Source organism: Pseudorasbora parva, chromosome 6, assembly GCF_024679245.1.
Source record: "Pseudorasbora parva isolate DD20220531a chromosome 6, ASM2467924v1, whole genome shotgun sequence".
In the NCBI taxonomy this organism is placed as follows: domain Eukaryota; kingdom Metazoa; phylum Chordata; class Actinopteri; order Cypriniformes; family Gobionidae; genus Pseudorasbora; species Pseudorasbora parva.
In genome coordinates, this window is record NC_090177.1 from 8,647,785 (window position 1) to 8,668,201 (window position 20,417).

The 20,417-nt window shown below is 38.0% G+C and overlaps 1 protein-coding gene across 1 annotated transcript in view; it reads left to right on the forward strand.

Moving 5' to 3' along the window:
* slc1a7b (solute carrier family 1 member 7b) overlaps nucleotides 1-20,417 on the forward strand; it is a 113,628-nt gene that overhangs the window by 14,427 nt on the left and 78,784 nt on the right. The window contains exon 2 of the mRNA XM_067445533.1: nucleotides 15,950-16,029. Within this exon, the coding sequence (XP_067301634.1) occupies nucleotides 15,950-16,029 (80 nt within the window). The remainder of the gene's footprint in view (nucleotides 1-15,949; nucleotides 16,030-20,417) is intronic.

The following is a 20,417-nucleotide window of genomic DNA, read 5'->3' on the forward strand; positions in this document are numbered from 1 at the left end:
AGGTGTGGTGGTGTGGGTCAGTTTAAGGGTAGAGTTAGGGTCAGGTGTGGTGGTGTGGGTCAGTTTAAGGGTAGAGTTAGAGACAGGTGTGGTGGTGTGGGTCAGTTTAAGGGTAGAGTTAGGGTCAGGTGTGGTGGTGTGGGTCAGTTTAAGGGTAGAGTTAGAGACAGGTGTGGTGGTGTGGGTCAGTTTAAGGGTAGAGTTAGGGACAGGTGTGGTGGTGTGGGTCAGTTTAAGGGTAGGCTTAGGGTCAGGTGTGGTGGTGTGGGTCAGTTTAAGGGTAGGCTTAGGGTCAGGTGTGGTGGTGTGGGTCAGTTTAAGGGTAAAGTTAGGGTCAGGTGTGGTGGTGTGGGTCAGTTTAAGGGTAGGGTTAAGGACCCACACCACCACACCTGACCCTAAGCCTACCCTTAAAGCCTACCCTAAGGCTACTTGTGTGGTGGTATGGGTCAGTTTAAGGGTAGAGTTAGGGTCAGGTGTGGTGGTGTGGGTCAGTTTAAGGGTAGAGTTAGGGACAGGTGTGGTGGTGTGGGTCAGTTTAAGGGTAGAGTTAGGGTCAGGTGTGGTGGTGTGGGTCAGTTTAAGGGTAGAGTTAGGGACAGGTGTGGTGGTGTGGGTCAGTTTAAGGGTAGAGTTAGGGTCAGGTGTGGTGGTGTGGGTCAGTTTAAGGGTAGGGTTAGGGTCAGGTGTGGTGGTGGGTGTGGGTCAGTTTAAGGGTAGAGTTAGGGACAGGTGTGTTGGAGTGGGTCAGTTTAAGGGTAGAGTTAGGGACAGGTGTGGTGGTGTGGGTCAGTTTAAGGGTAGAGTTAGGGACAGGTGTGGTGGAGTGGGTCAGTTTAAGGGTAGAGTTAGGGTCAGGTGTGGTGGTGTGGGTCAGTTTAAGGGTAGAGTTAGGGTCAGGTGTGGTGGTGTGGGTCAGTTTAAGGGTAGAGTTAGGGACAGGTGTGGTGGTGTGGTTCAGTTTAAGGGTAGAGTTAGGGTCAGGTGTGGTGGTGTGGTTCAGTTTAAGGGTAGGGTTAGCTGTAAGGGGAGTGCCAACTGTGTAATTACAAATATAACTACAGAAATTAATTACAGACGTAATTACATGCAGGTATTTTTAAAATGTAACAACAATGTAAAAACATGTATGTACACAATAAGTGCATTGTGTCAAATGATTAATTACAATGTTAGTACATAGTAGTTAAGGGGGGGGGGGGGGGGGGCACTCAGTTTCAGTCAATCTCATGTCAATCTTGAGTCCCTATAGAGTAGTATTGCATCCTTCATATCTCCGAAAAGTCTTTAGTTTTATTATATTTGTAAAAGAAATATAGGCTGCACCGAGTCTTTCCGGAAAAAAACGAGCGCCTGGAGGCGTATCGTGTGGGCGGAGCTAAAGAATGACGAATGGGCAAAGCGGTGACGTCCTCAAGCTTGGAGAAACCCTTGCTATCGATCTCAGCTAATAGATATATGATCCAGAATCTAATTCGGAGGCTGAAATAGAAACAGCAACAGCAGGACGTCCGTCTCTGTGGTATGGACTGTATTAATGGCCTGTCAACATTTGTCTTTACTCTCAGTTTATGAGGACATGATTCGGTTTATGGACTATTGTATGCGACCAAACCTTAGTAGCAAGCAAAACGGTTTTGCACGTTAGACTAGTGTAACGTTATACAGAGAACGACAATGAAGTCCGTTAGCGCATTTGAATGATGAAGCACGCGATCGTGTCGTTTACTAATGTGCACATACGCGACGATAAGCAACAGCACAGACATTTGAAGGAGTTTAACTCACCGGCTGCTTCCAAAGCAGGACCGAACCTTTATCGCTGGGACAGCTCCGTCAAAAACACACTTCTTGGAGTGTGGAGATCAACTTTGCGATGCGACTGAAGCATTTCTGCGTTCAAATCAGTTCAAATGCAGCGCTGCCTTCCCGGAATGCTGTGCTGAAGCGTTGAAGTCACTTAATGTCAAAGTGGAGGAATGAAGTGGAGCGCGGCGCGGACTATAACCGACGTTAGTTTTTACAGACGACTGGATCTGCACCTGAGAGACTGTTTACGGCTTGCATTTCCTCTCTCGCTCTAGTCACGCGCACCCTAACGGGAGAAGAGCCCGTACGGCCCATACAAGGACCTTCCGCTCTGTTCACGTCAAGCCGACCCATACTCGAAAAAACCTCTCCAAAACTTGTGAGAAACCGGAAGGAGTATTTTTAACACAGAAATACTCCATCAAACGTCCAACATTAGTTTTTGAAACTTTGTCTATGTTTAGGATGGAAATCCAAGTCTTTAACAGTGTAAAAAGCTCAGTATGCATGAAACAGCATTTCACCCCCCCCCCCCCCCCCCCTTTAAGGCCACCTAATATAAAGTGGCTCCAAAGAATGAAATCAGTTACCACATTTGTTTAGTACTGATGTTCATAATATACTGTAGCTATAAGGCAAATTATTGGATTGCATTTATGACTTTTATTTAATACATGTATGTATTTAATTGAAGCAACTGAACCAGAACACTAAATTATACAGCTATTTAATTTGTGTGATGAAAGAATGTCTTTCGGGTTTGTAACGACATGAGGGAGAGTAATTAATGACAGATATTTCATTTTCGGGTGAACTAACCATTTAAACATCAACTAATATGTTCCATTCAGCAAGGACACTAAAGCGCTCACACTTAAATTCCTTTTAGAGTTTAAAGAAAAAAAAAAACCTTGAGCGTAAAATCATGGAGTGGCTTTTAGAGCACAGCAGAATGCTAGAAGGACTCATTATTGTTCTGCTTGTAAACATCTCATACTAGATGGAGAAACCAAAAGGTTAAGGTTATACATAAAAAACAACAACAAATAAATATGTGCTTTTTATTACATTTTTTTGGAAATCAGTTGGGATATAATTTCTTAAAGGGCTTGTCCTTCTTTTTAAAATAGGCAAAACCATTTAGTTTTAAGTGACAGCATTAGGTGGTGAAGCATTGTCATTCTAGAGAGCGTTTGATTGGATGAACAAGTGTAAGATGATGTCATCAAAAAAAAATTTCCGTTTGAATTACTTCAGAGTTAATTTAGTCAGTTTTCATTTTATAAATAAATGTAAAAATATTTGCACTTAGATTAGCTAGATCAGATTAGATTAGATTAGCCCTTCATAGATAAGACACATTTAAATGATGTGTACTTTACTTATTTTAATTAAGTTGTGTCGAAATTAGATATGTTTGTGTTCAATCACCTAATATATATTTAAAACTGAAGTTTACTTAATTAATTTGCGTTAAAACTACATGGAATATTCGTGCTGACAAAACTAACTGGGCAGTGGATCTGTAGTTCCCAGCATGCGTTGCAAGAGACTGCACTAGAAGAAAAATGTATGGATAAAAGTGTTATTTTATGTTTTTTTCAGTAAAGGGAAAGATGTTATTAGTTTATGTTAGTGTTTAATGTTCAGTTATGTTGGACATTGAGGAGTTTTTGTAATTTTGTGGTTACCGTTATGAAGAAGAGTGGAGCCTGTGTTTAGGCTGTGGGCACTTAAACACAAATTCATTGGATGCATTCCTACTCTCCATTAAATATTTTTAGTTTGTCCAATGAGTTAATTTAGCATTTCATTTTTTTTTTTTTAAATATGCTTGTTGTTATTAATTTTTTTTTAAAGGCAAATGAAATTTGATAACTGTTCACTTTACATAATTAAGTAAACGGCACATATAAATATTATGTAACAGTGACAAATTCAAATGGTTTGTATTTACTCAAAGAAATTGTGCCAGCTTTACTTGCATTTTTTTTGTTCATATAACTAAATTGTTATTTGTAAAAAATTGCTCAATATAGTTGTGTGCTACCACTTACCACATATTTTTAAAGTAAATTCAACAAGTCATTTAGCAGTCTAGTTCTAGTCACGTCAGAAGGCTTTTAAATATGATTAATATTTCACAGAAGTAAAAACTTGAACCTTAAGTTATTTCATTAGATGCCGAGAAGGCATTTGATCATGTTGAGTGGTACTTTTTATTGCAGAAATTTGGGTTCAGGGACAAGTTTTTGAGGTGGATGCATCTGCTCTACATTAAAACATTCATCTGCCTCAACCGGAAATGGCCTCAGATCTAATGATTTTCTTCTGGGTAGAGGCACCAGGCAGGGCTGCTCACTTTGGTCATTGCTGTTTGCCCCAGCCGTTGAACCCTTGGCAGAAATGCTAAGATATGATTCATTGAGAGGGGCTGCAATAAGTGACAAACAACACAGTATTTCACATTATGCAGATGATATTCTGCTATGTATGTCTGATGCATTGCAAACCAGTCAGTTTCACAACTGGTTGACGTTTGTGATATTCAATTTAAAATAATATGTTGGCTACATATCATCCCTTATATCAGAAATAAAATAGACCCAAAACTCTCCCCTCAAATCATCAGTTGGTAATTTTATTCATTGTATCTGGTCTTCTCACAGAATTAAGTTGTTTTGAAAGAACATTGCAGACCACAATATTCTGGGAAAGAATATAAATGTAGATCTTTGCTCATTTATTCTAGGTCTGCCCACTGGTTAAGAGACTTTTCAGTATTTTAACTTTTGCTGCAGAAAATAACATTTTGGTGTGAAGTTATATTAACTAATTTCGGGAGGAGCACATTCAGATCATTAAACCAATTAAGCAATGGAGCCCGTCAGATAATCCTCTGGACAGCACGCCAAATACGCATTATCTTCACTCTATTCATTTGATGTAAGTGTGAACTCGTGAAGCTCTGGATAAATGAATCAAAAAAGGACATGATCTTGTGAAATAACTTTTTTTTTTGACATTCTTCTACAAATACATTTCATCGGATATATACATCCTATTTGATTTCTCTCACTTGGACGACCTTCCCCAGTAATCTATCTATTTCTGTGATTTGATTTTATTAATAGCTGATTTGAGAATAGTGCATTTAAGGTCTGCCTGAGCAGATGTCTCTCAAAAATGTACAAAAATTTAACCAGATCATTTTTGGACAATGCAGACACAAAGGGATGGGATGAAAGTTGATTGGTCAAATTGTTTTTGAATACGCGCAAACGAGTGCCGATCTCCGATCTCCGCAACGTTTTAGCGTATTCTGATCTTGGTGTGTGTTATCCTAACCATAAATTGAGGCAACCTGCACAGTTTTGGTGCAGTGCCACCTAGTGGTCAGGAGATATGAATGTTTTTATCTTATAACTTCTGAATGCTTTGGCCAAAAATCCCTAACCCAAAACTCTATAGATTCAGTGCAGCATGCCGAGCTGTGCGATACCCAATTTTACCCTTATCAAGTGTTTTGGGCATCTGCCATTTTGAATTTAGTCCAAAAATGTTCTGTTTTACGAACACATCTGTGTATCATTATGAAACTCGGTATGTGTCTTTTTCCATATATGACATATTTGGCCAAACTGTTTTCGTATAACTTTGTATAACCAAAATGACTCTTGAGGCTATATCTCTGCAATGGTTTGGCATAATAACGCCAAACTTTGCATGTGTCATTGGGTGCGTTAAATGCACACCAGTAAGCTGACAACTCCAAAAAATCAGCTTATTGAAATAACCAGTTTTCCCTGTTTACATGCAAACCATTAAACGGACAAGTTAACTGCGTTTACATGACTTTTGTAATCCGGGTTATTTCCTTGTAGTGCCGTCAAAAATAATAATAGTCACCTGTCCCTAATATATCTGACTCTGAGTTTTTTATATGTTACGTCAGTTATGATGTTCAATAAAGCGTGCACCGTGTCAGCGGGAGATTTACGGCTCATATTAACCCTTACGCAGTTATGAAGCGTTTTGACTGAACCTCTTCTACTTTGCTGCATGAGAAAAGAGAACACCTCTTTACAATTTTCTGGGTCTTAAACAAGTCTGCGTTTGTGATATATGTCCTTACTTCATGCAAAACGCTAGCTCGCTCTGTCTGGATGCATTTAAATCTGCTGTAAGTTTGTGTTTTTGACACCTATCACACATGCGCACTTCAATAAGCCGACAGAAAGCAGCTTAGTGCGTTTACATGCATCGTGAAATCGAGGTAAGAGGCAAAAAACTACCTGTTCCGACAGGGTTATGCGTACGCCGTTTATGACCTTACTCCGATAAAAGAAAACAGGTTACCGCGTTTACATGATCATGTTCATTGTCAGCTTATTGGGCATAATCGGCTTAAGAACGTGCATGTAAACGCACCCATTGTCACCTCACTCTGTACACACTGCATCAATTTGGTCACAGCGCCACCTATTTGTTGAATGTGGTAAATAATTTCACTAGTGACTAGGGGTGTCAACAATAATCGATTCGGCGATGCATCGCGATGCGGGGCATGAACGATTCAGCATCGATGCGGCAAAGTGCCATAATCGATTATGTGCAATTCCCCTTTATTCCACAAGGTGGCAATGTCTGACACCCAATGATGAAGTGACGTTTCACTCATAGTTACCTCTGACAGAAAACGAAACAATAATTATAATCTGCAAAACTTGAAATGGCTCAGTGATTTACTTCAGAGAGCAAGTACTAAACACAATCATATGTTAGTGTCACTGTCTCTTGATGATGGATGTGGTCAAGAAGTTGTCAGTGATCAAAATATTGATTTTGAAGACGTTGAAAATGAGTTTGGAGAATATGCTCGAGATCGCGAATATGACGCAGATGCTGAATCTACTGGTAAACGAACTCTGACGAGGACAGATAATGATGGTATTAAACATCTGCTCAAAATGAATCCTTCCAAGCTCCAAAAGGTAACGAAATAGGTTTTATTTTATTCTTCTGTAGCTGTTACTCTAAAATCAGGAGTTTTATATATTATCAGGACAGGTAGAGGTCTATCCATGTTAAATATAGATCTGGGTGGCTAACGAACATGTAAGAATGGTGAAACAGTCATGCATTTAAGGGTTAATTGCATTTTATTTAATTTTATTTAATTACATTTTATTTTATTTAATAACTTTTATGTCAAAGATACAGGAGACACATAGCAGCCAATACAATCTGTTGTTTAATATCTGCTTGTATTGCCTCATGACTGATGAAAAATTTGCTTTGTGTGCAGTAGAATTTTGATGCATCGCAATGCATCGTAGAATCGAATTGAATCGAATCGTTACCTGGTGAATCGTAATCGAATCGAATCGTGAAGGCAGTGCCAATGCACACCCCTACTAGTGTCTATATTTATGGTTGTTCAGACTTTTTGTCTAAAATCATGTTAAAATGTATTTTCTTGCTTGTTGTTGCAGTTGTTCTGAAACTCACAGCCATGTTGCCAGGACTTGTCATTTGCTTTGTGCTTGGCCCCGATAATTGCTTCTTGCAGCTATATTTAATCTTGTTTTCAAGGTTATAAATAAAAAGCATTTTTATTTTGTATTTATTGTAAATGTCAATTATTATTAATAATAAAACAGTTGCTGTTAGTAAATGTTAATAGCTCATGTCCAATAAATAACATTAATAGTTACAAATTTAGATTTTAATATTGTATCAGTAAATGTTGAAATTAACATTAAAGGTGCAGTGCAATGATTTCTGAGAAATGTTGTTATTTGAAACGATCAAAAAAAACAAAAAGAAAAAAAAACAAGAGGATCACACCCTACCCCTATAAAAAAATGAACAGACATGTTATGCAACACAGGCACCTACCCCTTCACAACTCACTGCTGATTGGCTACAAGTGAGTTATTTTCCAACAATGTTTCTCAGAACTAAGATTAATAAATGGTTTAGAAGTGCTTTCCATTGTTAGTTAACTAAAGTTAACAAATGTAACTGTAACCAACTAAACTTCTTCATCTTGACTAGTTTAGGAAATATCCTGCATTCAATATATTTTCATGCTCTTGTTTTCAGTCTCTTTCTGAAAGAACGTGAAAACAACACAAGGCAGTTTCTACCATTTAAACACAAGGTCTCGCAGGAAGCATCTGTACGTTGTATATCGCCCAGCCATTGTTTAACCATTAAAAATAAGCATGATGTACCTTATTACGCTTTAGGAGAACAAGTGCACCATCTGCCTCTGTTATCGCACACAGATGAGCCACTTATGCACAAATCAATGGTTTGTAATTCTTCTCAGAGTGTAGGAACAAAGGCATATCATGATTTTGCAGCAAAAAATAGGCATTGAAAAACAAAGCATGAGATGTTTTTAAAGAAATAATGGATGGGCAATCATTGCTCCATTGTATATTATGGATTTTGTATAATACTGCAACAGGCAGAAGGGAAAACTTTTGATGGGATGATTTTCTTTCCCAGCAGCAGTTCCTCTTCAGAAATGATTGGCCTCTGTAAGAAGTAATCAGTAATGGAAACAGCGAGGTCACTTTGATATGTACTGCGCATTTGCTGTATTAGGAAAACACAATTCTCTCCATAGAGTTTGAAAAACTTTCATTGCATTAGGTTAAAAATGTCAGAGCAGGACATTTATTTTTAAAGAACACTAAAGCACACACTTTTCATGCAAAATGCATATTTTTTGTTTGGTTTGAAACCAATTTTAATATTTTTGTGTAAACAGTTCTTTAACAGTGTCCATGTTTGGTAAAACTTTATTTTAAGGTTCAGTTATTAACTATTAAAGGTAGGGTAGGTAAGAATTAATTAAAAAACTTTTCTTCCAAATGTGTTTAAACGTTCTTTATATATCAATACATAATTAAAATGTAAGTACTCTAAAAAAGAAAGTATAAAATTTGAGTGTGTGTAGACCTCTCACGACTGTTTTAAAGTCAGCTCATTATTTCCATTCACTCCACCTTCTCCCTTCTGGGCTCTTACCAAAGCCACGCCCCCAAAACACATGAACGCGCCTCACCGACCAATCAGCTGGAAGGTGCATTATTTACCTGAGAGGAGCGGAGTACATGTAGTGACATCATGTCAGATTCACATGTAATAAAACATCTAACTTTATCAGTATGAATATATAAGATGTCTTTTAGTACTCACTATCAAGCTAGAATACCGATACTGGTGAAGTTTAAAATATATTTTTGTTTGATTTCGGTAACAAGTTAGTTATATTTGTAAGGCAAAGCTAAAAACGGGTAGCATTGATACATGTTTTTCCAATAACATCAGTTATACTGTAATGAAGATGAATTTCGTGTAAGATTCATAACACATACTATGTTTTGCATGTAAGAGTTTGCATGATGAAAGCATTGTTGATTAGTAGTAGCTAAAGCTAACTTAGTCCTAAAAAAAAGTTCCTGGATGCGGTGTACTAGCTCCTACAGTACACATGGATTTTGTTATCTAAAGTGAAATTTTGCGAAATTCAACACAACAGCGATCAACTTGAGCTAAGCATATTGAGTATTTATCATCTCTACTAATGGCTAAGTGTATAATATTGTAACTTTATGCTAAGTAATGTTATGTTAGCTATATTAGGCAGCTTCATGTGCTCTTGATACATGCTTCATGAAAACATAAACCAAAAAAATGTATAATCAAAATGAAAGATTACCTGTCCAGCAGAAATACAGCCAGCAATGAGTCATTTTTCAGGTCCCTCAGTTCTCACCATCGTTGGAAAGCCACGCTGATATTTACTCGCGTTTGATTTCTTTGTTTATCCAAAGACTTTCTGTGCATTGCCTCAACCCATTCTCACTCCCAAGGCATCAAAATCCGAAGCATGGTCAAGTGCCTTCTGCGTCAAAATGAAAACACTAAAGGTGGCCCTTGTCGTCATGTTTCGACGCGCTGGGTGCTCCATTCATTTCAATAAGAAACCTTTGGCGTCATACACAGACGCACTGGGTATGGGAATATCATCGTCATGGTGAGATTTATTTATTGACATTTTATATTGGTTTATAATTTTGCCATTATGACATGTTGGAGTGTACTTCTCAATTTAATCAGCAAGTATAATTTCATTTACATTTATTTTATTTACACTATTTAGACACGTTTTAACATGTAACCCAACCCCACCCCATCCCTAAACCTACCCATTTTACATTTACATTTAATCATTTAGCAGATGCATTTATCCAAAGTGACTTACAAAAATGGGGAGAGCAATAGAAGCAACGAAACAAACAAAGCCAACAACCTGTAAGAGCTGTAAGAAGTCTCAGTTAATTGAGCAGAGAACACAATTTTTATTTAATTTTTTTGGACAAACAAACAAAATGTAATGGATAGTTAAGTGCTATTCTTTATTGATCAGGTGCAGTTGGAAAAGATGTGTCTTAAGATGTATTTTAAAAATGGCTACAGACTTGGCAGCACGAATTGAGATCGGCAGGTCATTCCACCAGGTGGGAACGGTCCAGGAAAATGTCTGTGAGAGCGATTTCATGCCTCTTTAGGATGGAATAACGAGGCGTCGTTCACTCGCAGGACGCAAGCTTCTGGAGGGTGTGTAAGTCTGAACAAGTGAGTTTAGGTATATTGGTGCAAAGCCAGTGGTTGTTTTGTAGGCAAGAACTAGTGCCTTGAATTTGATGCGAGCAGCCATTGGCAACCAGTGCAGTCTGATGAAGAGAGGTGTAACATGAGCTCTCTTCGGCTCATTAAAGACCACTCTCGCCGCTGCATTCTGGATCAGCTGCAAGGGTTTGATAGTGATTGTGCAGCCTGTTCTGATAGGAAGGGTCTAATCTTTCTAATGTTGTATAAAGCAAATCTGCAGGCCCGGGCTGTTGCAGTAATGTGGTCAGTGAAGTTTAACTGGTCATCAATCACAACTCCAAGGTTCCCGGCTGTCCTGGAAGGAGTTATGGTTGATGAACCGAGCTCAATGGAGAAATTTTGATGAAGTGCTGGGTTGGATGAGACAACAAGTAATTCTGTCTTTTCAAGATTGAGCTGAAGGTGATGCTCCTTCATCCAGCCAGAAATGTCTGTCAGACAGGAAGCGATATGAACACTGACTGTAGGATCATCTGGTTGAAATGAGAAGTAGAGTTGAGTGTCATCAGCATAGCAGTGATAGGAGAAGCCGTGTTTCTGAATGACAGAACCTAATGATGACATGTAGATGGAGAAGAGAAGTGGTCCAAGGACTGAGCCCTGTGGAACTCCAGTAGCTAGATGATGTGACTTAGACACTTCACCTCTCCATGACACCCTGTAGGACCTACCAGAGAGGTAAGACCTGAACCACTGGAGAGCAGTTCCTGAGATCCCCGTCTTCTTAAGTGTTGACAGGAGGATCTGGTGGTTAACTGTGTCAAAAGCAGCAGACAGATCCAGCAGAATGAGCACTGAGGATTTGGAAGGTGCTTTTGCCAGTCTCAGTGCCTCAGTTACCGAGAGCAAGGCAGTCTCAGTCGAATGGCCACTTTTGAAGCCGGATTGGTTGATGTCCAAGAGGTTGTTCTGTTCAAGAAACACAGAGAGTTGTACCCATTTGTGTGAACATGATATAAAACACAGGATATAACATACGACTGCATCCACAAATTATTCAAAAAAAGTTAAATAATCCAAGTTTTCCGAGGCCAAACGATGGAACTTGCATGAAGAAATCCCCCAAAAGCGATCAGCATCTCCATCCGCCGAAGATCATGAACACATCAAATTTCAAATATTGCCGCCCGTACTTCAGATTTCATAATGAAATTGCATCATGCTCAGGAGTCTTTTAAATTATTTGAATGAGATATGAATGAGTTCGTTCACGGGGCAGCGGGATCATCATTTCAGCGATTAAAACATCAAGATCAACTCTGTTCTTCACATTAAGACATCGTATGACTTCAGAAGACTTGGAATGTAACATGAGTTAAAACTTTTATACTGTTTTGGTCAGTTTTTGCAATAAATACATGTTACTGTACATTAATTTGCCTGTTATGTGTTTTATATTGTTAAGATGTGGGTAGGTTTAGGGTAGGAGTGGAGTTAGTTGCTCCAAAATATAAAAGTAGCCTTTAAATATTAATAAAATCATGTCTGCTTTTACAAACGCAAAGAATTAAATGCGTCTGTGTATGACGCCAAAGGTTTATCATTGAAATGAATGGAGCACCCAGCGCGTCGAAAAAGGACGCCATGGGGCACCTTTAGCGTCTTCATTGTGACGTGGAAGGCACTTGACCATGCTTCGGATTTTGACGCCTTGGGAGTGAGAATGGGTTGATTGCCTTTACATGTAGGCCTACTGTCTTCCTTTTTTTTTGCATTGTTTGCCTTCGCTGACTGCAAAACCCGGCACCGTGCATTTTGTGTGGGCGGAACCTGTAGCGAAAGCGGTGGTCGCCATGGTAGCGAGAGAGACTGACAGTCGCCCAAGCCAATCCCTTATTTTGTCCCGAACAAAAATAATGAGCTGTGTTTATTGCAGATTAAACAGTCTAGAGTTACTTGATTTTTATACTCTCTTTTTCAGAGTACTTACATTTTAATTATGTATTGACATATAAAGAAAGTTTAAACAAATTTGAACAAAAGTGTTTTAGACCATTCCTACCTACCCTACCTTTGACTAGTTGCTTATTAGCAACCCAATACCTAAACTAAATGCTACAAAAACTACCGTAGTAACTATTAAGCAGTAAATTAAGAGTTTATTGAGGCAAATGTCCCCCCCCCCCATACTGAAATGTTACCAAATGTGGATTGAGGATTTGTTAATATATACCTCATGTCCACTACTGTTCAAAAGTTTGAGTTTTTTGGAAAGAAATTAATATTTTTATTCAGCAAGGATGCATAAATATAGATAATAAAGATTTATATTTAAAATAAATGTTTTTAATAGATTGCTCAAATGCTTTTAAAACATTTTCACACAAATATTATGCCCCACAAATGATTGATAATACGGTTTATTGAGCATTAATTCATCATATCAGAATGATTTCTGAAGGATCATGTCACAATGAAGACTGAAGTAATCATGCTGAAAATACAGTTTTCATCACAGGAATAAATTACATTTGACTATATAATCACATCAAAATAGTCGTTTTAAATTCTAATAATATCGTACAATTTTACTGGTTTACTGTATTCATGAACAAATAAATGCCGCTTGGGGAGCAGAAGAGACTTCTTTCATGTTCTTTCATGTTTGTGAGCAGCCGCTGGAGTGTCGCTCTGCAGTTTTAAGATGGATTAATGTCTCCGCTCTGGCAGTCCTCTGCTCTCAGCTTACAGCAAAGAGGCTTTCTCAGAGTCCTGACTGGCCAGAGAGAGAGAGAGAGAGAGAGAGAGAGAGAGAGAGAGAGAGAGAGAGAGAGAGAGAGAGAGAGAGAGAGAGAGAGAGAGAGAGAGAGAGAGAGAGAGAGATATTTGGGCATTATTGCTGGGCAGTTTGTTCAGTTTTGGCCGATGAAGAGAAGCGTTTAGGCAGATCAATAAGATCTGCTGGCTCCAGCTGATTTCTGCCTGAAGTTAAGCAACAGAGGCATAATTTCTTAATTTGCGTTATCGGGTCTCTGGATCGGAGCTTTGGCGGTTCACGGGACACTAACTACGTAACGTTACAAAACTCAGCAGCCCACATCCTGACAAGCTCCAGGACAAGTGAGCACATTGCTCCTATCTTGCAGTCCTTGCACTGGCTTCCTGTCAGGTTCCGCATCGATTTTAAAGCTGCAGTCCGTAACCTTTTGCACTAGTGGTTAAAGGGTTAGTTCCCCCAAAAATGAAATTGATGTCATTAATGACTCACCCTAATGTCGTTTCTCACCCGTAAGACCTCCGTTCATCTTCAGAACACAGATTAAGATATTTTATATTTTAGTCCCACAGCATAATGCAGTCAATGCCCACTTCACTGTCCATGTCCAGAAAGGGAATACAAACATCATCAAAGAAGTCCATATGTGACATCAGTTGGTTGATTAGAATCTCTTGAAGCATCGAAAATACATTTTGGTCCAAAAATATCAAAAACTACGACTTTATTCAGCATTGTCCTCTCTTCCCGTGTTTCTCCAAAAAGATTCAAACGGTTAATGAATCAGTGAATCGATCGATGATTCGGGTCGCCAATGTCACGTGATTTCAGCAGTCTGGCATTTTGACGTGATCCGGACTGCTGAAATCACGTGACATTGGCGACCCGAATCATTGATCGATTCACACCTTTTGACTCTTTTTGGAGGAACGCGGAAGAGAAGACAATGCTGAATAAAATAATAGTTTTTGATATTTTTGGACCAAAATTTTCGATGCTTCAAGAGATTCTAATGAACTAACTGACGTCACATATGGACTACTTTGATGATGTTTTTATTCCCTTTCTGGACATGGACAGTAAAGTGGGCACTGACTGCATATGCTCTGAGACTAAAATATTAAATATCTTAAACTGTGTTCTGATGATGAACAGAGGTCTTACGGGTGAGGAACGACATTAGGGTGAGTCATTAATGACATCATTTTCATTTTTGGGTGAACTTACCCTTTAATGTATTTAATAAACAGAACTGTGTGCATCTTGCGGAAGAACATTGCAGCCGGAGCTACTGTCTATGGCGGATCACGCAGGGACTGTGCTCCTCCGCAGCAGTACCTACCAGTCTGGCCTGAAATAGTCCCAATATAAACACTTATTAAAAGTGTACCATAATGATTCAGGGTAAGACAAAAACATGGTTTAGAAAATGGATTCATGCTGTACATTCTCATTTTATCATTTTTGTAAATCTTGAACACAAAAAAAACACGGAGAGCAGCTTTAAAATTCTTATGCTAACGTTGCACGGTCTGGCGCCACAATATCTGTCCGACCTTGTAACTACATCCCAGAACGTTGTCTTCGTTCATGTGTCTCATACATGTTTACGTTCTATGGGTGACCGGGCCTTCTCTTCCCATGCGCCAAAATTATGGAATGCTCTTCCCAGAGAGATTAGACAGGCTAACTCTTTTTGTGTTTTAAATCTCTACTTAAAACCCACTTTTTTAGGCTAGCATATAAGTGACTCAACTTGTTTAAATGTATGTTTTTTAATGTTTATTTTAAATGTATTTTATATTGTTTCATTCTATTGTATTCAGTCCATACAGTTTATGTGAAGCGCTTTGAGATATAAATTAAAAGGCGCTATAGAATAAAGAATAAAGTTTATTATTATATTATTATAACGTGAAACTAGACTTCATTCGCCTCAATGGAAAGCATATTTACACTGTCTGAATCATTCCCTATGCCCTATATAGTACGCCATGTGCCATTCATCATGAAAATAGTAAATGTTGCAGATAAGTGACTGATTTCAGCAGCTTAAGCATCTGTTTATAATGTAGGGGGCGGGGCTTTGGATTCTAGAGAGCATCTGATTGGGCAGAAAATCTGATAAGAAGCGCAGAGGGATGTCATCAAAAGCATTGATCATATTGGTGGAAATGAATGAGAGACTAAGTTTGAATGCTTGTATCTTCTAAATGCTAATTTTGTCATTGTTTGGGGTGCAAAGTGTATTTCCCGAAGATAATGTGGTTCTCAACACTGTGTTTTTTTATATTTTTATCCTTTTTGATCTAAAAAACTAAAAAAGACACTAAAAGAGAGATAACCTTTAAAGAACTATACATGGGCTTAGAGGATTCTTTGTACTGCAGTGGTGCTATATTGTACCTTGACCACCCCAAAGAACCACGGAACGACCATTTTGTGTGTGTGTGTGTGTGTGTGTGTGTGTGTGTGTGTGTGGCTTATCAATAACTGTCTAACATATTCAGTTAGCCAATAAAAGGCTAACATATTCAAACTAAAAGCCCAAAATTTTTTGATTGTATGGGCTTTAACTGTCAAAATGACATCTGATGGCCTTTTCATTTCTACAGAATGAAAGTAATAACTGAATAACCTAGTACCCCGAACAGTCTCACGGAACAGCACTTGCAGGATGTTATAACCACTTCATTGAACTAGTCGTGACTGTCTTTTTTTCTCTTTCAGGAAGTGAAATACTTCCAGTTCCCCGGAGAGCTGTTGATGAGAATGTTGAAGATGTTGATTTTGCCTCTGGTCGTGTCCAGGTAAGACTCAATAATGATCTCGGTGGATAACAAGCTGGTTTTCTTTGTGAATATATTTTAAAATGTCATTTATTCCTGTGATCAAAAAGTTTCACCAGTCTTCAGTGACATGATCCTTCAGAAATCATTTGAATATGCTGACTTGCTGCTCGAGAAACATATCAATGTTGAAAACAGATTAACAGTGATATATATATATATATATATATATATATATATATATATATATATATATATATATATATATATATATATATATATATATATATATATATATATATATATATATATACACACACACATATATATATATATATAAATACACACATATATATATATATATATATATATATATATATATATATATATATATATATATATATATATATATATATATATATATATTAGGATTCTTTTATGAACAGAAAAATCAAAAGAACAGCCTTTATTTTATTTTATTTAAGACATTATAAATGCCACTTTTGATCAATGTAATGCATCCTTAATAAAAGTAGCTGGTCTGTATCTAGTCCAAGTTGGTTTAAGACATGTTTAACTACCTAGCTTGAACAAGAAATCATGTTCCAAAAGTTCATCATCTTAAGCTGGTTTAGTTGGATTTCCAAAAGTCATAGACTGCAGCTTGTAGAAAAAAGTAAATGTGAAACCCAGAAATCCTGGCTTCCATCTAACACACCTGTCAACAGCTTGTTTTAATAAACCTATTCTCTTATTATTACAACAAATTGGCCCAGCTGTACTAAATTAAGAGCATTTTTTGATTTTTATCCACATGCATCGTGCTCATAAACACCCTGAAAACTGCATTGCAATTATAAATAAGCAACCTGATCTGACAAAATAAGCGATCGGAATTTAAAATATCAGCCTTGGTTTTCATGGCTGTCCATGTTAGGAAGCTTTGAATGTAAATAGAACGTAAAAAAAGATGTAAAAGGAAACATTATATGATTTTGGTAACACTTTAGTATGGGAAACACATATTCCCTGTTGACTACGACTTTTGCCTCAATAAACTCTTAATTTACTACTTTAGTAGTTTTTTTAGCATTTAAAGCAGCACTAGGTAACTTTTCAACCTTCATAATATATTTTTTAAGACTCTTGTGATGATACATCGACTTACAATCGGTTGAATGACACGTCTGCCATAGCCTGATGGGGTCTGTATCGTTTTTAATCGTACTTTTAAATTTCGGGTTTCGGGTAGTAGCCCTAGAACAAAAAGAACTACAATATTCGACAGCTTTACGGCATATACGTCACTTCCACCAACACACACTCTTCCTTACATTCGGACCTGCGAGACAACCATCAAAATGGATAGAAGAATAACCAGAATGGCAAAGGCTTAGTCAATGATCACCTCCAGGATGATCAAAGACAGTCTGGAGTTACCTGTAAGTACTGTGACAGTTAGAAGACGTCTGTGTGAAGCTAATCTATTTTCAAGAATCCCCCGCAAAGTCCCTCTGTTAAAAAAAAAGGCATGTGCAGAAGAGGTTACAATTTGCCAAAGAACACATCAACTGGCCTAAAGAGAAATGGAGGAACATTTTGTGGACTGATCAGAGTAAAATTGTTCTTTTTGGGTCCAAGGGCCACAGGCAGTTTGTGAGACGACCCCCAAACTCTGAATTCAAGCCACAGTACACAGTGAAGACAGTGAAGCATGGAGGTGCAAGCATCATGATATGGGCATGTTTCTCCTACTATGGTGTTGGGCCTATTTATCGCATACCAGGGATCATGGATCAGTTTGCATATGTTAAAATACTTGAAGAGGTCATGTTGCCCTATGCTGAAGAGGACATGCCCTTGAAACGGTTGTTTCAACAAGACAATGACCCAAAACACACTAGTAAACGGGCAAAGTCTTGGTTCCAAACCAACAAAATTAATGTTATGGAGTGGCCAGCCCAATCTCCAGACCTTAATCCAATTGAGAACTTGTGGGGTGATATCAAAAATGCTGTTTCTGAAGCAAAACCAAGAAATGTGAATGAATTGTGGAATGTTGTTAAAGAATCATGGAGTGGAATAACAGCTGAGAGGTGCCACAAGTTGGTTGACTTCAATGCCACACAGATGTCAAGCAGTTTTAAAAAACTGTGGTCATACAACTAAATATTAGTTTAGTGATTCACAGGATTGCTAAATCCCAGAAAAAAAAAAATGTTTGTACAAAATAGTTTTGAGTTTGTACAGTCAATGGTAGACACTGCTATTTTTTTGAACACACCCCTTTCAACTAATTGCCCAATTGCACAGCCTTAAGAGCGTGCATATCATGAATGCTGGGTCTTGTTTGTTTTCTGACAATCTACTGAACCTACTGGTAACTTGTTTGCCACGTAGCAATACAAAATATACTAAAAACCTTGATTATTCTGGTTAGTCACATTGTACTGCTATTATTTTGAACAAGACTGTATGCCACTGACTGTACCTGGGATGAAGACATTTCACACGCGCCGCCAGAACACCTGCATGTGAACTCCTCCTGCAGTGTTCAGGGGAACTGTTAGTGTTGCACCAACCCGCGGGCCGCTTTTATGAAGTTATTTGGCCCGCCCCGCCCCACCCCGCACCACTGTATATATTTTTACAACCCGCCCCGCGACCATTAAATAGACATACGGGGTCCGCGGGTTATGAGACGACCCGCACATCACTAGTTCAGGGCTATCAGGGCTGTCATGTCAACAAATGCACGCGCGATGGCATCCCCTGTTGTAGGATGACAGAGTTTACGACAGTAGTTGAGGACATTATTTTTTCCCAAATGTAGGGGGACCCCGAGAGCAAAAGTTACCCAGTGCTGCTTTAAGTTTAGGTATTTGGTAGGATTAAGGGATGTAGAATAAGGTCATGAAGAATAAGGTATTAATATGTGCTTTATAAGTAACAGCCAATATCCTAGTAATATGCATGCTAATAAGCAACTAGTTAATAGTTAATAAATGAACCTCAATATAAAGTGTTACCATGATTTTTAGCACAGCGATGAGCTTAAACTGTCCAATTTTAAAACATAACCAACAGTGATGTAGAGAGGAGTGTGAATTGCACAGCAGCCGGTGGGTTGAAAGTGTCTGGCATCAGTGGAAACGAGAGCTGATTTCTCTAAAAAGCATTCAGTTCCTGGAAGTGCAGAACACTTAATATATGTGCATATTCCCTTCAGGTGTCTTACATATCTGTGAAGAGAGCTCTCTCATCCTGCTCTTCATATGACTTTGAGTTTAGTGAGAAACCTAAAGAAACAGAGCCGCAAAACCTAATGGTGGAAATTTGAAAGAGACAAAATTTGAACGTTAAATAAGTTGATATATAATGTGTCTTGAGCTTGTTTGCAAAGATATTACTATAAAATCTTATTATTTATTTTTTTATTTGTTTGTTTGTTTATTCTCTCTTTTTTTAGACGTAAAGGTTTAGTTCTAGTCTTGACTAGTCAAGTCTTTATTTATATAGCACTTTTTTGTGATTTCACTTTTTTTTTAATGCCAGTTGTTTTAAAGCAGCTTCACTGTGTTAACAAGAAAATAATGCAAGAGACAAAATTGCTCATCTTTTGGTGCTAATTATTTATTATATTTATATACAGGTGCTTGTCATATAAATATGATTTCATCAAAAAAGTTTATTTATTTAACTTTTTCCATTAAAAAGTGAAACTTCTATATTATATTCATTCACAGTACACATATTGATATATTTATAATGTTCATTTCTTTTAATTTTGATGATTTTAACTGACAACTGGAAAATCCCAAATTCAATATCTCAGAAAATTTGAATATTACTTAAGACCAATAGAAAAAAAAGAAAGGATTTTTAGAAATATTGCCCAACTGAAAAGTATGTACATGAAAAGTATGAGCCTATACAGCCCTCAATAGTTAGTTGGGGCTCATTTTTCCTGAATTGCTGCAGCAATGCGGGCGTGGCATGGAGTCGATCAGTCTGTGGCTCTGCTCAGGTGTTATGAGAGCCCAGGCTGCTCTGATAGTGGCCATCAGCCCTTCTGGTCTGGCATATCACACCATACTCTTAAACCAGGTACTGGTTGCTTTGGCACTGTGTGTAGCTGCCAAGTCCAGTTGGAAAATGAAATCTGCATCTCCATAAAGTTGGTCAGCAGCAGGAAGCATGAAGTGCTCTAAAACTTCCTGGTATTCGGCTGCGTTGACCTTGGACCTCAGAAAACACAGTGGACCAACACCAGCAGATGACATGGCACCACAAACCATCACTGACTGGGGAAACTTTACACTGGATGTCATGTCATCATAGAATAATCATACACTGCACTATATAAATAAAGTTATTTGATTGATTGATTGATTGAGTGAGTGAGTGAG